At 40.9% G+C, this 17,883-nt stretch overlaps 1 protein-coding gene across 2 annotated transcripts in view; it reads right to left on the bottom strand.

The window, feature by feature from the left end:
• calcrla (calcitonin receptor like receptor a) overlaps nt 1–17,883 on the bottom strand; it is a 57,171-nt gene that overhangs the window by 14,004 nt on the left and 25,284 nt on the right. Inside the window, exons 2-4 of one of the 2 annotated variants that reach the window (XM_021578894.3) lie at nt 14,620–14,729; nt 13,297–13,450; nt 3,308–3,418 (exon numbers count right to left, since the gene is read on the bottom strand). In XM_021578894.3, coding sequence (XP_021434569.1) covers nt 3,308–3,418; nt 13,297–13,450; nt 14,620–14,694 — 340 coding nt within the window. In that variant the 5' untranslated portion in view covers nt 14,695–14,729. The remainder of the gene's footprint in view (nt 1–3,307; nt 3,419–13,296; nt 13,451–14,619; nt 14,730–17,883) is intronic. The other variant, XM_021578895.3, reaches the window with a different exon arrangement.

A 17,883-nucleotide genomic window follows, 5' to 3' on the forward strand; every position in this document is an offset into this window, starting at 1 on the left:
ACCTGTGGATTACAAAGCATGTGACAAATAAAATGTGATTTGATTTGTCATGGTGTGCAGGCCTTTGTTCCAGCCCAGCACTAACACACTGATTAAAACTGGTCGTGGTCCAGATTTATGACCATGATTAGATTATAATTTGAAACAGATGTGCTAGTGCTGGGCTAGAACAAAATCCTGAGGTTTATTAGTACGGCATATCTACTTGGTACCACTGAACTGGAACACCCTGAGTCTGCAATTTTAGAAGTATTCTAAGACAGAACATGACGCAGAAAGCACAGAATAAGTTCGAGGAAAAACTAAAAGAAATGGAGCAATTTATTCATGAAAGATCAAGTGTAATATATTCTAAAAATAAAGCCAACTGGATGGAAAAAAGGGAAAAATACACCAAATATTTTTTTCTCTTCAACATCGAACAAAAAACTATTTACAGAAACTTGTTACAAATGATGGAGTCATCCATGATTCACCAAACAACATTTTGAAATACAATACAATAAAAAAAGAATACAACCTTTACATTACCGTGTAGTTTACCAATCAAATGTTCCAAATGTGAAGTACTCAGTATATATTTACCGAAAGAAAGAAAGGATTTCACTACAATATATTTTAATAGAAAGTTAGCCAAATTAGATATGATTTATGCTACCAGACCTGTCTACATAGGTAAATGTAAATTCGCTCTGGCTATCTACTCCGAATTCAGGGTAAAATAGTCTAGCTAGCTACATTTTCAGATATTGCAAGTTTCTAATTTTGACAGAAAGTCATTTTCATTTCAAGTTAAATTGTACAGTTAGCTAGTTAGCTAACGTTAGCTGGCTGGCTCACTGGCTAAAATTACGTGTATGATCTTATTATTCGTATCTCAGCACAATTTGCTTTTGCTAGTTACAGCCTAATGTTAGCTAGCTAATATTGAACCTGGTTGGTTAGCTCTCTGCAGATTCATACAGGGCTGTAACGTCATGAGTTGGGATTATGGTTTGTTGTTTACCTAGCTAGCTACATGTCTTAACAAAAGACTCCACTATGCAAGTAACCATTTCATTAGAATGTCACTGCAACAACTGTTGACAGCCAGCTGGTAAATTCGCTCTGGCTATCTACTCTGATTTTTCAGAGCACTCTCGTCTGACTGTGCCAGAGTGCAGAATAACTGAGGAATTTACGAAAGCTCAACACCCGTTGATTATGGTCGGTGTCAGTAAACGCTGGCAAAAGAAAAATTGTTGCCAGCAGCACAGTTGCAGTCACCAATGCTGTGGATACCACAAAAACAGCCTAACCAGCTCTGCTAGGGCGAGTAAAATGGTCAGTGAGCTGTTCTCTCATTTGTATCTGGAAGTTGGTAGAAAGCTAGCTAACATTAGCCAGTTAGCTTGGGTGCTTGACTGTTGTTGTTGGGACAGAACGCTCGGATTAATCCTTAAAGAGATGGGTGGGTATAAAGCTTAAACTCTGGGGGCGGTATTTCATTATTGGATAAAAAAACGTTCCCGTTTTAAGCGCGATATTTTGTCACGAAAAGATGCTCGACTATGCATATACTTGACAGCTTTGGAAAGAAAACACTCTGATGTTTCAAAAACTGCAAAGATATTGTCTGTGAGTGCCACAGAACTGATGCTACAGGTGAAACCAAGATGACATTTCAAACAGGAAGTGCCCCAGATTTTGAAGGCGCTGTGTTCCAATGAGTCCTTATATGGCTGTGAATGGGTCACGAATGAGCTTAGACTTTCTGTCGTTTCCCCATAGTGTCGACAGCATTGTGACGTATTTGTAGGCATATCATTGGAAGATTGACCATTTTACACTACATATACCAACCAGGTGGTCGCTTGGTGTCCTCCATCGCAATTATTGCGTAATCTCCAGCTGCATCTTCCGAGGAGAAACCCAATTGCCACAAATTATTTATCATCGAATAGATATGTGAAAAACACCTTGATGATTGATTCTAAACAACTTTTGCCATGTTTCTGTCGATATTATGGAGTTAATTTGGTAAAAAGTTTGGCGTTGTAGAGACTGCATTTTCAGATTTTTTTCTTAGCCAAACGTGATGAACAAAACGGAGCGATTTCTCCTACACAAATAATATTTTTGGAAAAATTAACATTTGCTATCTAACTGAGAATCTCCTCATTGAAAACATCCGAAGTTCTTCAAAGGTAAATGATTATATTTGAATGCTTTTCTTGTTTTTGTGAAAATGTTGCCTGCTGAATGCTAGGCTTAATGCTATGCTAGGCTATCAATACTTACACAAATGCTTGTGTAGCTATGGTTCAAAAGCATATTTTGAAAATCTGAGATGACAGTGTTGTTAACAAAAGGCTAAGCTTGTGAGTGAATATATTTATTTCATTTCATTTGCGATTTTCATGAATAGTTAACGTTGCGTTATGGTAATGAGCTTGAGGCTAACGATTACGCTCCCGGCTACGGGTTTGCTCGACGCTAGAGGTTAAGAGGGTGTGAACGATGCTGAATGGGTGTAGACAAAGACCTCTCCTGTAGGTACTAAAACATTCAAAGACCATTTTCTCAAAAGTGAGGTTATAAGTTTATCAACTTTCAAAGCATAATTACTTTCCCATTGTTTCTCAAATGCAGTGTATGATATAACACAATTTCAATTTTTGCTACATTAGACCGAATCAAGGCGGTCAGTCACAATTGTGATAAATAAAAAAGAAGAGACAGAATCATTAGATCACTTGTTTCGGTACTGCTCATTTGTAGCTTGTTTTTGATCGCAGGTTCAGGAATAGCTGAAAAAAATTCAACATTTAGCCAACTCTACAAATAGCGCTGCTGGGTGATTTGATAATCATAGTCAATCGATCAGTAATATAATAATACTCTTAGCAAATGTGTTTATCTTAAATTTACAATCTGTAGAAACTATGAGAAATACAAGCTTCAGAACTTCTGTGAAACATCACAGCACAATGGAAAACTGGATGGTCTTCAGAGATAGATGGGAGGGGTTGAGGGTAGCTGTAGGCTGGGACTAAAAACAAACAAAGGATAACTAATGTAATATATACGGTCCGTGAAATGTAGGTAGTATGTATAGGCTGGAAGTGGACGCCTAAGTATTGTTGTCCATTAGTTTACTCTAATCAGGGGAGGGATGGTAGGGTTAGAGGAAAATAATAAAAAAGGAAAATATATAAAAATATCTTTAAATAATATATATTTACAAAAAACTATATATGGGAAATTGGAAATGATGCAGACAATTACACTGATAGCAGCCACAATCTTCGTGGGCTTCGGAGGTTACCTGAGGGGTCAAAGTCCTGGAAGTAGTCAGGGCAGTACTGCTCTGAAGTGAAGCCTGCCTCTGTGTCGTCCCAGCACAGCCACCCATCCCAAGTCCGGTTACACACTGGCCCTGCAGCATAGAAACCATCAGAGAAGAAACCTGTTCAAATAAAGCAGGAGCACTGAGAGGTGAGGTCACTGACACTGTCTGTTACACTAATCAACACTGTGGTTCACCGAAGCAGGTCAAGCCAATACGCAGTTTAAATCAATATGTGATGTAAGTACATACAGTGTCTTCAGAAAGAATTCACAACCCTGGACTTTTTCAACATGTTGTTGTGTTACAGCCTGAATTAAAAATCAATTACATTTTGATTGTTTTTGTCACTGGCCTACACACAATTCCCCATAATGTCAAAGTGGAATAAAAAATGAAAAGCTGAAATATCTTGAGTCAATAACTATTCAACCATTTTGTTTTGGCAAGCCTACATAAGTTCAGGAGTAATAATTTGCTTAACAAGTCACCTAATAAATTGCATGGACTCAATCTGTGTGCAATAAAAGTGTTTAACATGATTTTTTCATGACTGCCTCATCTCTGTACCCCACACATACAATTATTTGTAAGGTCAACAATGGCGCCGGAGAAGAAGGCTGAAGTTTTATGTGTCCCCAACTGATTATGTTTTTTGTTTGTGTATTTGTGATGTTTTTGTAACTTTTTTTTTTTACTTATTTTGTACATAACGTTGCCGCTACCGTCTCTTATGACCGAAAATAAATTCTGGACATCAGGACTGCGATTACTCAACACTGGCCGGCATAATCCTTTTTCTCATTTAACGAGTCTGACGAGGCCAACGCGAATGACATACTGCTTTCTCGGGAACAGGCCCAGATCCCTGTGACTTGAGTGAAGAGGAGGCAGAGAATAAAGGGCCAGAAGGAGGGCTGAGAATTCGTAGGCGAACCTCCACTTCCTTCCATTCTGCTAGCAAACGTGCAATCTTTGGAGAGTAAAATAGATGACCTATGCGGAAGATTAAGCTACCAACGGGACATTCAAAACTGTGGTATCTTATGCTTCACGGAGTCGTGGCTGAACGACGACACTATCAACATGTTGCTGGCTGGTTATACGATGTACAGGCAGGATAGATCAGCGGCGTCTGGTAAGACAAAGGGCGGCGGACTATGGATTTTTGTAAATAATGGCTGGTGCACAATATCTAAGGAAGTCTCAAGCTATTGCTCGCCTGAGGTAGAGTATCTCATGATAAGCTGTAGACCACACTATCTACCTAGAGTTGTCATCTGTATTTTTCGTAGATGTTTACATACCATCAAGGGCACTAAGACAGCATTGAATGAGCTGTATTCCCCCGTAAGCAAACAAGAAAACGCTCACCCAGAGGCGGCACTCCTAGTAGCAGGGGACTTTAATGCAGGGAAACTTAAATCCGTTTTACCAAATTTCTATCAGCATGTTAAATGTGCAACCAGAGGGAATACATCTCTGGACCACCTTTACTCCACACACAGAGGTGCATACAAAGCTTTCCCTCACCCTCCATTTGGCAAATCTGACCATAATTCTATCCTCCTGATTACAAGCAAAAATTAAATCAGGAAGCACCAGTGACTAGATCAATAAAAACGTGTTCAGATGAAGCAGATGCTAAGATACAGGACTGTTTTGCTAGCACAGACTTGAAGTTCCGGGATTCCTACGATGGAATTGAGGAGGAAACCACATCAGTCATTGGCTTCATCAATAAGTGCATCGATGATGTCGTCCCCACAGTGACCGTACGTACATACCTCAACCAGAAGCCATGGATTTACAGGCAACATCCGCACTGAGCTAAAGGCTAGAGCTGCCGCTTTCAAGGAACGGGACTCTAACCCCTAAGCTTATAAGAAATATTGCTATGCCCTGCGACGAACCATCAGACAGGCAAAGCATCAATACAGGACTAAGATCGAATCACACTACACCGGCTCTGATTCTCGTCGGATGTGGCAGGGCTTGCAAACCATTACAGACTACAAAGGAAGCACAGCCGAGAGCTGCCCAGTGACACAAGCCAACCAGACAAACTAAACTACTTCTATGCACGATTCGAGACAAAGAACACTGAAACATGCATGAGAGCACCAGCTGTTCCGGAAGACTGTGTCATCACGCTCTCCGCAGCCGATGTGAGTAATACCTTTAAACAGGTCAACATTCACAAGGCCGCGGGGCAAGACGGATTACCAGGACGTGTACTGCGAGCATGCGCTTACCAACTGGCAAGTGTTTTCACTGACATTTTCAACCTTTCACTGTCCAAGTTTGTAATACCAAGATGTTTTTAGCAGAACACCATAGTGCCTGTGCCCAGGAACTGCTTAAATGACTACTGACCCGTAGCACTCACGTCTGTAGCCATGAAGTGCTTTGAAAGGCTGCTCATGGCTCACATCAACACCATTGTCCCAGAAACCCTAGACTCACTCCAGTTTGCATACCGCACTAACAGATCCACAGATAATGCAATCTCCATTGCACTCCACACTGCCTTTTCACACCTGGACAAAAGGAACACCTATGTGAGAATGCTATTCATTGACTACAGCTCAGCGTTCAACACCACAGTGCCCTCAAAGCTCATCAATAAACTAAGGACCCTGGGACTAAACACCTCCCTCTGCAACTGGATCCTGGACTTCCTGACGGGCCGCCCACAGGTGGTAAGGATAGGTAACAACACATCCCCCACGCTGATCCTCAACACAGGGGCCCCTCAGGGGTGTGTGATCAGTCTCCTCCTGTACTCCATGTTCACTCATGACTGCATGGCCAGGCATGACTCCAACACCATCATCAAGTTTGCCGATGACGCAACAGTGATCACAGACAACGACGAGGAGGAGGTCAGAGACCTGGCCGTGTGGTGCCAGGACAACAATCTCTCCCTCAACAGGCACGACAAAACCTATTCCCCCTCAGGAGACTGAAAAGTTTTGGCATGGGTCCTCAGATCCTCAAAAGGTTCTACAGCTGCACCATCGAGAGCTGGTTGCATCACTGCCTGGTATGGCAACTGCTCGGCTCCGACCACAAGGCACGACAGAGGGTAGTACAAACGGCCCACTACATCACTGGGACCAAGCTTCCTGCCATCCAGGACCTCTATACCAGGCGGTGTCAGAGGAAGGCCCTACAAATTGTCAAAAACTCCAGCCACCCTAGTCATAGACTGTTCTCTCTGCTACCGCATGGCAAGCGATACCGGAGTGCCAAGTCTAGGTCCAAGAGGCTTCTAAACAGCTTCTATCCTCAAGCCATAAGACTCCTGAACATCTAATCAAATGGCTACCCAGACTATTTGCAGTGTCCCCCCTTCTTTTACACTGCTGCTACTCTCTGTTGTTACCATCTATGCACAGTCACTTTACATATTACCTCAACTAACCCCCCCCCCCCCCCCCCCCCCCCCCGCACATTGACTCTGAACCGGTACCCCCCTGTTACAGTATATAGTCTCGCTATTGGTATTTTACTGCTGTTCTTTAATTACTTGTTACTTTTATTTTATTTTTTTATCCATATTTTTTAAAACTGCAACAATTTGATTTGTTTTGAAGGTCTCTCAGTCGAGCAGTGAATTTCAAACGTAGATTTAACCACAAAGACCAGCGAGATTTTCCAATGGATCGCAAAGAAGGGAACCTATTGGATGGGTAAAAAAAGTATACAGTAAATCCCCTTTGAGCATGGTGAAGTTATTAATTAAACTTTGGATGGTGTATCAATACTCCCAGTCACTACAAAGATACAGGCATCCTTTCAAACTCAGTTCCCGGAGAGGAAGGAAACCACCCAATAGTGACTTTAGAACATTTACAGAGTTTAATGACAGGAGAAAACTGAGGATGGATCAACAATATTGTAGTTACTCCACAATAATAACCTAATTGACAGTGAAATGAAGGAAGCATAATAAAACAATTATTCCAAAACATGCATCCTCTTTGCAACAAGGCACTTAATTAAGTAATACTGCAAAAAATGTGGCAAAGCAATTAACTGTGTTATGTGTTATGTTACGTTATGTGTTATGTTAGTGTTGGCTGCCTCATGTTATGGGTATGCTTGTAATCATTAAGGACTGGGGAGCTTTTCAGGATAAAACATAAATGGAATGGAGATAAGCACAGGCAAAATCCTAGAGGAAAACCTGGTTCAGGCTACTTTCCACCAGAGACTGAGAGATGAGTTCACCTTTCAGCAGGACAATAACCAAGAACACAATGCCAAATTTACAGTTTTGACTTAAATCTGCATGAAAAAAAGACTCCAAAATGGTTGTCAAGCAATGATCAACAATCAATTTGACAGAGCTTGAAGAATTTTGAAAAGAATAAGTGGCAAATGTTGCACAATCCAGGTGTGGGAAGTTCTTAGAGACTCACAGCTGTAATCACTGCCAAAATACTTCTACAAAATATTGACTCAGTGGTGTGAATATTTGAGATATTTCTGTATTTCATGTTCAATACATTTGCAAACATTTGAAAAAAAAAACATTTTCACTTTTTCATTATGGGCTATTGAGTGTACATTGGCGACACAATAAATATATTTAATACATTTTGAATTCAGGCTGTATATGAGTATATTAAATCTTTTAATGTTGTTTGTTGACATTACATACAGAAGTTATTGGAGACATCTTCTGAAATATCTTGTTGCTAATGTCTTTGTTGTTTTTTTCTACTTATCAGTTTGTTATGTACAAAACTAACGAATTAACAACTATTGATTCTGACTAAGCCCCTAACTGTATGGTGGCAATGAGATATTACTGTGGAAAACCCAGATAATGAAACATCTCACATCAGACTGATTTCTAAATATAGAACTGCTTCCTGATACTGTCTTCCATCCACCAAAAAGTCCAGTTGACTAAATTCAATCTTAGGGAACAACATTGAATCAGAAAGGAATACCCTTTCTTGGGTTTGAATTTGAAAAAACAAAAATATCCCTGCTTGTCTCATTATTTACTTTTCTTCACTTTTATCTAATAGTCGGGAGTTTCAGACTTTGTTTTTGACAACAGGGTGGGATGTGGGTTTTAAAGCTTTGGATTGAAATTCACAATCCCCTGGCATGTGGTGACAATAACGCTTGAAATAATAGAAGAGCTAGACGTTGCTCTTGATGGGGAGACTTATTTTAGAAAACATTTCCCTGACAAAGATTGGGCCTTCTACTGAAGAAAATGTGTCATACCTCCTACTGTAGCATCCACCCACACAAACATTTTAATAAATCAATATAACACTAAAGTCAAAAGCATTATTGAAAAAAGAAAAGTGGCAAATATAATTCCCCAAATATCTCCAAACGTTTAGTTTGAAATAGTCAGTTAAGTATGTTTAGGGTCTTTAAAAAGTTTTGGTATTACACCTGTAGGGTTACCCTAAAATGAAATACTGATTATAAGTGAGATAGGACTGCTAATTAGTCAAGACTCCAAGCGAACATCTCCTAGCTGATTGCTGGTGTGACTGAATGCTAATTAGGATTGGGGCACTATTTTAAAAATATATATAAATATATATATATATATATAATTTTGGTTCTAAATATACTTAAGTATTAAAAGTAGATGTAATTGCCCAAATTTACTTCAGTATCAAAAGTAAAAGAAAATATAAATCACTTCAAATTCCTCATATATAGCAAAGCTGACAGCACCATTTTAATGTTTTTCAAATTAAAGGATAGCCAGGGGCACACTCCAACACTCAGACATAATCTACAAATTTTGCATTTGTGTTTAGTGAGTCCGCCAGATCAGAGGCAGTAGGGATGACCACGTATTCTCTTGATAAGTGTGTGAATTGAACCATTTTCCTGTCCTGCTCAGTATTCAAAATGTAACAAGTACTTTTAGGTGTCAGGGAACATATATGGAGTAAAATGTTGATTTTTTTCTTTAGGAATGTAGTGAAGTAAAAGTAAAAGTAGTACAAAAAATGTTTAGAGTAAAGTAAAGTGCAGAAAACCCAAAACGCTACTTGAATAGTACTTCAAAGTATTTTGCTTAAGTACTTTACACCACTGCACCAGGGATCAGGAGGGGGTTGAATGTCTCTGTTGTTGATCTTGACATCTCGCCACTTAGCTAGCAAGTTAGCAAACCAGATGCATAGCTGGAGCCCTGAGTTAGATTTAACATACTCAGCTGACCCCTCTCCGCATGTTGTGTTAAACGCTCTACAACAAAGCTTGCTTAGTGTCCAACAGGTTTTCTCTGCCCTTAACCTTGTTTTGAACATCTCCAAAACAATGGTCATGTGGTTTGGTAAAAAGAATGCCCCTCTCCACACTGGTGTGATTACTACCTCTGAGGGTTTAGAGCTTGAGGTAGTCACCTCATACAAGTGCTTGGGAGAATGGCTAGACGGTACACTGTCTTTCTCTCAGCACATATCAAAGCTGCAGGCTAGACTTGGTTTCCTCTATTGTAATCGCTCCTCTTTCACCCCAGCTGCCAAACTAACCCCGATTCAGATGACCATCCTACCCATGCTAGATTGTAGAGACGTAAACTCTGGGACACTGTAAAGTCCATAGAGAATAAGAGCACCTCCTCCCAGCTGCCCACTGCACTGAGGCTAGGAAACACTGTCACCACTGATAAATCCACGATAATTGAGAATTTCAAGAAGCATTTATCTACGGCTGGCCATGCTTTCCACCTGGCCCACCCTACCCTAGTCAACAGCCCTGCACACCCCACAGCAACTTGCCCAATCCTCCCCCATTTCTCCTTCACGCAAATCCAGATAGCTGATGTTCTGAAAGAGCTGCAAAATCTGGACCTCAACAAATAAGCAGGGCTAGAAACTCTGGACCCTCTCTTTCTAAAATGATCATCCGAAATTGTTGCAACTCCAATTACTAGCCTGTTCAACCTCTCTTTCGTTCCTGAGGTCCCCAAAGATTGGAAAGCTGCCATGGTCATCCCCCTCTTCAAAGGGAGAGACACTCTAGACCTAAACTGCAACATACCTATATCTATCCTGCCCTGCCCTTCTAAGGTCTTCGAAAGCCAAGTTAACAAACAGATCACCGACCATTTCGAATCCCATCGTACCTTCTCCGCCATGGAGTCTGGTTTCCGAGCTGGTCATGGGTGCACCACAGCCAAGCTCAAGGTCCTAAACAATATCATAAACTCCATCGATAAGAGACAATACTGTGCAGCTGTATTCATAGACCTGGCCAAGGCTTTCGACTTTGTCAATCACCACATTCTTAGACTCAACAGCCTTGGTTTCTCAAATGACTGCCTGGCCTGGAACACCAACTACTTCTCAGACTTAGTTCAGTGTGTCAAATCGGAGGGCCTATTGTTGGAACCTTAGGCAGTCTCTATGGGGGTGCCACAGGGTTCAATTCTTGGGCCGACTCTTTTCTCTGTAAACATCAATGATGTCTCTCTTGCTGCTGGTGATTCTCTGATCCACCTCTACGCAGACGATACCATTCTGTATACTTCTGGCCCTTCTTTGGACACTGTGTTAACTAACCGCCAGACGAGCTTCAATGCCATTCAACTCTCCTTCCGTGGCCTCCAACTGCTCTTAAATGCAAGGAAAACTAAATGCATGCTCTTCAACCAATTGCTACCAGCACCTGCCCGCCCGTTCAGCATCACTACTTTGGACGGTTCTGACTTAGAATATGTGGACATCTATAAATACCTAGGTGTATGGCTAGACTGTAAACTGTCCTTCCAGACTCACATTAAGCATCTCCAATAAAAAATGAAATCTAGAATCGGCTTCCTATTTCGCAAACAAAGCATCCTTCACTCATGTTGCCAAACATACCCTTGTAAAACTGACTATCCTACCGATCCTTGACTTCGGCGACGTCATTTACAAAATAGCCTCCAACACTCTACTCAGCAAATTGGATGCTCCAGCAGGTATATTTCACTGGTCATCCCCCAAAGCCAAATCCTCCTTTGGCCACCTTTCCTTCCAGTTCTCTGCTGCCAATGACTGGAATGAACTGCTAAAATCACTGACGCTGGAGACTCATATTTCCCTCACTAACTTTAAGCACCAGCTGTCAGAGCAGCTCACAGATCACTGCACCTGTACATAGCCCATCTATAAATAGCCCATCCAACAACCTCATCCCCATACTGTTATTTTTACTTTTTTGCTCCTTTGCACCCCAGTATCTCTACCTGCACATTCATCTTCTGCACATCTATTACTCCAGTGTTTAAACTATGGACTATTTATTGCCTTACCTCCCTTATCTGACCTTTTTGTACACACTGTATATATACTTTTTTATTGTGTTATTGACTGTATGTTTGTTAATTCCATGTGTAACTCTGTGTTGTTTGTGTCGCACTGCTTTGCTTTATCTTGGCCAGGTCGCAGCTGTAAATGATAACTTGTTCTCAACTGGCCTAACTGGTTAAATAAAGGTGAAATAAAAATAATACAAAAACATGATATATACAGTATATATATAGATCGGCAGGTAAGGGTGATCTCGAGTGGCTAGATGTTTTTTACCATTCGGCCATCATATTTGCCACCAATGCTCCTTATAGGACACATCCCTGAACTCTATACTCCTCTGTAAACTGGTCATCTCTGTATACATGTCGCAAGACTCACTGGTTGATGCTTATTCATAAAACCCTCTTAGGCCTCAGTCCCCTCTATCTGAGATACCTACTGCAGCCCTCATCCTCCACATACAACACCCGTTCTGCCAGTCACATTCTGTTAAAGGTCCCCAAAGCACACACATCCCTGGGTCGCTCCTCTTTTCAGTTCGCTGCAGCTAACGACTGGAACGAGCTGCAAAAAACACTCAAACTGGACAGTTTTATCTCGATCTCTTCATTCAAATACTCAATCATGAACACTCTTACTGACAGTTGTGGCTGCTTCGCGTGATGTATTGCTGTCTTTACCTTCTTGCCCTTTGTGCTGTTGTCTGTGCCCAAAAATGTTTGTACCATGTTTTGTGCTGCTGCCATGTTGTGTTACTACCACGTTGCTGTCATGTTGTGTTGCTACCATGTTGTGTTTTCTTGTGTTGCTGCCATGCCATGTTGTTGTCCTAGGTCTCTCTTTATGTAGTGTTGTGGTGTTTCTCTTGTCGTGAGGTGTGTTTTTTCCTATATATGTATTTATTTCTTTATATTTTTTTATACCCCAGCATGAGGCTTTTTGCCTTTCGGTAGGCCGTCATTGTAAATAAGAATTTGTTCTTAATTAACTTGCCTAGTTAAATAAAATGTATTGAAAATCATACAGTCGGTATCTTTAAATACCCCGGTATATGGTATAAATGGTATATCACGCAAGCCTAAAGCTAATCAGATACAACGCTAGCAGATTAGCATTCAAATAAGGGGCTGATTAAAGCCCCTTGTGTAAATGACACCAAATTACTGCAGCACTGATATATTGGCATTCCTCTCAGTCCCTCAGCACCTTTTCTCTCCTCACCTGCCGATTGGCTAATGTTAATTCCCTGGATACAAATAAGACTGGTGGGATTATCAAATCTTGTCAGCCATGAACTAAACAAGCTTTTTTTTCTCCCTATTAAATACCTCCTCGTTGGACATCAGTTGCTCAGCTCGAGTGCTTGTGTAACATGAATCAAACCCACTTAAGATTCAAACTCATACATGAGCACAAGCACTCGATAATCAAGTTATCCTACCTAATCGGTTGAGGATGTTGCCATTCACAATGAGTGGTACTAGCTTCAGAATTTTCTACAATAAAGAAAAAATAAGTATGTCAATGTAGCAACCTAATTTTGCTACAAGACAACTTTTCCCTATTTGGGATTCAGACGCTCACTTTCCCTCACACAAATAATAATTTACCATGACCCACTATGCCAATGACAGTGGTGCCTGTACACAGGTCATGCATTTTTGATCATTTTACCTATTTTGTTGTGGTCGTTATCTTTCATGATTTTCTGGTAGCACTCAAACTGGGCGGTCACAATCTTTTTCCTGGTGACGTCTGTGTCGTGGTAAACATTCACCGGTACGTACTCCTGGGTCTCGTTCACCTCTGGGCTAGCCACAACAAAGATCTACAAGTAAGAGAACCCAGTGCATTACACAACATAACATACCACATAGCATTACATTGCATCACACGACAGAATAATAAATATAGAATATCCAAAGGAACAGTATCAAGTTAATAGCAGAAAATCATATGAATCATATAAATGCAAAGCTTAAGTGGAATTAATAAACATTATTAATTTAACATTTTTGCTAATCACAAAATTAAAAAGGCCTCATTCATATTTGATAGAAGTCATCTTAAGCTAAATGAACTGGACTGTATATAGATTGTCTGTCATCTCCATCATTAGTTTGTCGACTCATTTGGCTGTAAGCAAATAGCTAAACAACACAGTATATTTTTAAAATGTGTCTACGCCCAGGGTTGTGTCTGAATTCTATATTTGAACTCAACGGGGGACCGATTGAAAACGCTCAGTCACCATATCCTCATTTAGGACACAGGAAGAGGCCGTAATGTAGAGCCGAGCGACTCCTTTTAAATCCGTGTGAGCTCCATGGAAAATTAAACAAAGTAAATGGTGTACAAAGACATGTCAAATCACTCAATGTGAACCCAAATACCATGGGGCAAAGTTCACAAAATGTCATGCCAAAATAACAAAATTGTGGGTGTTCTATTGCTGAATCATTAGGTGATCACTGGACGCAAAAGCAGGATACACTGCTTTGTATTCAATGATTTTAAGTTTGTCCCCCAGAGAGGGATAAATGGATGGGGACAATAGTGACAAGAATCAGTTAACAAGTTAATGCATGTTAACCTACCAGTGTCTGGACCTATATGCCATCATATTGACCCCTTGCCAATCTCACGTGCACTTTTGAATATTCATCAATATAAACGTTCACCAAAGTTATTGAGATTTTCTGCATAGATAATTCACTAGAATTAAAAAGGATACAAACACCAACAAACGGTGGCGTTCTATTACTGAGCGTGCCTTTTAAAAATGTAAACATACACAGTATGTTATACGGTGTATTAACCCACCAATGAGACAGTAGACATGAAAAGAGCATTTCTCTGCGCTTATGTGGCCCTGCACATATGTGTGTGCGTGCGTTTGTATGTGTGTGTGTGTGTGTGAGGGACAGAGAAAGCGACAGAAACACAGACAGACACAGAGAGAAAGAAAAAGAGAGAGTAAAGAGATTCAATTCTTACATCAGTGGGAGTGCACAGTAGGAGACAGATGACCATCCAACACCATCCGAAACCGTCCATCTTCTTTTTCGGCATGTCAGACGATTCACTCTTTAATGGCTATCGAGCTGCTAAGAGGAAAAAAGCCCATTAAAATAACGATCCACATTTTCTCACTACAGCCATCAACATCATCACTCATTCCCTCCAATATGAAGATGTACACCCATTTGCTGCGCTCTACCTAAATCCAATGCAATCGAATGAGCGCCTTCATGGGATTGTTTCCAACCACGGACATCACATCGGCTCCTTAGTGCAGCTGTGGACTGTGCTGTGCCATCACCAGTATTTATGGCAACAGAGCATGCACATGTACTCCAGTTCAGTTCAAATTGGCCAGTGTGGATAGTAGCGAGGTCAACACAATCCCAGAGGATGACCAGAGGAGACTGGGGAAGAGTGAAGAAACACCTGATCTCTAATATGTTCAGACGTTACAGGCTTGGAGGCGTATTTCTTGTACAGCTGCCATTTGCTCCTCTAGATGTAGTCCTGATGTATTTGTATATTGTAAATATACAAACAGCTAAATGCATTTACTACTCCAAACAATCTTTGAGAAAAGTCTTTATATTGTTCTATTTTTATTTTGAAATTCACATAGATCGTTTGCATGTAAATTACATTTTGAAATTCCCAATGCATACAGTGGACACAATGCTTTGTCAGGTGGATCAGAACACAGAGTCTTGGATGCTATGTCAATCAGTATCTAGAAGCGTTGCCCTGACACTTTGTTTGGACCGGACATCCTACGTACTGCACACTTAATGAAAGTGTTTGTAGAATTGGGTCTTGTCAGGACCACAAAATACTATATTAAAAGCTACATGGTAATGCTTCAAGGGTTGCAGCATGGCTGGTGCATAGTTTAAGAGACAAAATTCAAACGTTCACATGCCCCTCAGGTCGAACAAATGTGCTTTTCAAAATCAAGGGAAGATGAGGGAATTTCAATCTTAACCAAATGTGGTTGCCAAGAAGAAATGTCTGTACAAACGTCTACTCTGGATTCAGAGTCTAATGCATAGACCCGAGGGGAGCCCATCTAGCACTTGTAAGCAATAATCCATCCGATTAACAAGACATAGATGTACAGATATGTTTGCAGAGTCAGAGTTCTGCATGATGCATTGGCTGAACCTTGCAGTAATGTTGCTAGCTGTTAGCCGGAACAGACTTTTCTAGTGAGACAGTAGGGAAGAGTGAGCATTCCTGACACACATGCCACCATTGTGTATACAACTGTTATATCACAATATGTTAGCTAAATATGTCTATTTAGCCTCAAGTGCTATGGGAAGGGAAGTGTTATACTTGAGTGGTAGGGTTAAATGAGCAGAAACACCCTTAATGGCCTAAAAGAGTAGGACATTTTTATACTTCAAGTTGCATGGCTAATTATATTAAACTGTAATGGAATTGACCCAGGATAATAGGAAATATAACTGAGAGAAAATTGCTGTTTTGTATTCAAGAACTGCTGTTTGCATTCAAGAACATCCAGCAAACAATTCAATGTTTTTGTTCACAATACGACAGAGGTTAGTGACCACTACGCATGCTCAATAGACTCGGTGTGCACAGAAAGAAAATCACTTTCATAAAGAATTCCCAACAAAAATATATCCAAGGCCTACTTCCGACTCAAAGCCCAACAAACATGGTCATGGGAAACTTCACTTTATCCTGCGCTGTGCTATCCACTATTCTAGAGACCCTAAATCCAAGCCAGGGGAATGGATGCCTGCCTCCCAAGTCTGCTAGGAATTAAAACGCCATTACACCAGGGAAATGCTGGAACTGGGATTGTAAAAAAAAGTATGGCTAAGTGCAAATTGGAAACAGACAGGAAACTATCAGCTGCACTGTCACACACTAATGGTCCTCTGTGCCAAATCCCCCAGCTGTACTGGAAGGGCTGACTCCAACCTTTTACAAACTGAGACTAAAGCCAAGGATGGATCTGTCCAATGACAATATAAAACAGACATTACAGATGTTTTATTTATTTATTTTATTTCACCTTTATTTCACCAGGTAGGCCAGTTGAGAACAAGGTCTCATTTACAACTGCGACCTGGCCAAGATAAAGCAAAGCAGTGCGACAAAAACAACAACACAGAGTTGTGCAAACGTACAGTCAATAACACAATAGAAAATCTATGTACAGTGTGTGCAAATGTAGAAGAGTGGGGAGGTAAGGCAATAAATAGGCCAGAGAGGCTAAATAATTATAATTTAGAATTAACACTGGAGTGATAGATGTGCAGATGATGATGTGCAAGTAGAGATTCTGGGGTGCAAAAGAACAAGAAGGTAAGTAATAATATGGGGATGAGGTAGTTGGGTGTGCTATCTACAGATTGGCTGTGTACAAGTGATCGGTAAACTGCTCTGACAGCTGATGCTTAAAGTGAGAGAGGGAGACATAAGACTCCATCTTCAGTGATTTTTGCTATTTGTTCCAGTCATTGGCAGCAGAGAACTGGATGGAAAGGCGGCCAAAGGAAGTGTTGGCTTTGGGGATGACCAGTGAAATATACCTGCTGGAGCATGTGCTACGGGTGGGTGTTGCTATGGTGACCAGTGAGCTGAGATAATGCAGGGCTTTACCTAGCAAAGACTTATAGATGACCAGGAGCCAGTGGGTTTGGCGATGAACATGAGGGCCAGCCAACGAGAGCATACATGTCACAGTGGTGGGTAGTATATGGGGCTTTGGTGACAAAACGGATGGCACTGTGATAGACTACATCCAGTTTGCTGAGTAGAGTGTTGGGGGCTATTTTGTAAATGACATCACCAAAGTCAAGGATCTGTAGGATAGTCCGTTTTATGAGGGTATGTTTGGCAGCATGAGTGAAGGAGGCTTTGTTTTGAAATAGGAAGTCGATTCTAGATTTAATTTGGGATTGGAGATGCTTAATGTGAGTCTGGAAGGAGAGATTACAGTCTAACCAGACACCTAGGTATTTGTAGTTGTCCACATATTCTAAGTCAGAACCGTCCAGAGTAGTGATGCTAGTCAGGCGGGAGGATGCAAGCAGCGGTCGGTTGAAGCATGCACTTAGTTTTACTAGCATTTAAAAGCAGTTGGAGGCCACGGAAGGAGTGTTGTATGGCGTTGAAGCTCGTTTGGAGGTTTGTTAGCACAGTGTCCAAAGAAGGGCCAGAAGTATGCAAAATGGTGTCGTCTGCATTGAGGTGTATCAGAGAATC

The sequence above is a fragment of the Oncorhynchus mykiss genome, chromosome 22 (assembly GCF_057628025.1).
Source record: "Oncorhynchus mykiss isolate SJ-2025 chromosome 22, ASM5762802v1, whole genome shotgun sequence".
Classification (NCBI taxonomy): Eukaryota; Metazoa; Chordata; class Actinopteri; order Salmoniformes; family Salmonidae; genus Oncorhynchus; species Oncorhynchus mykiss.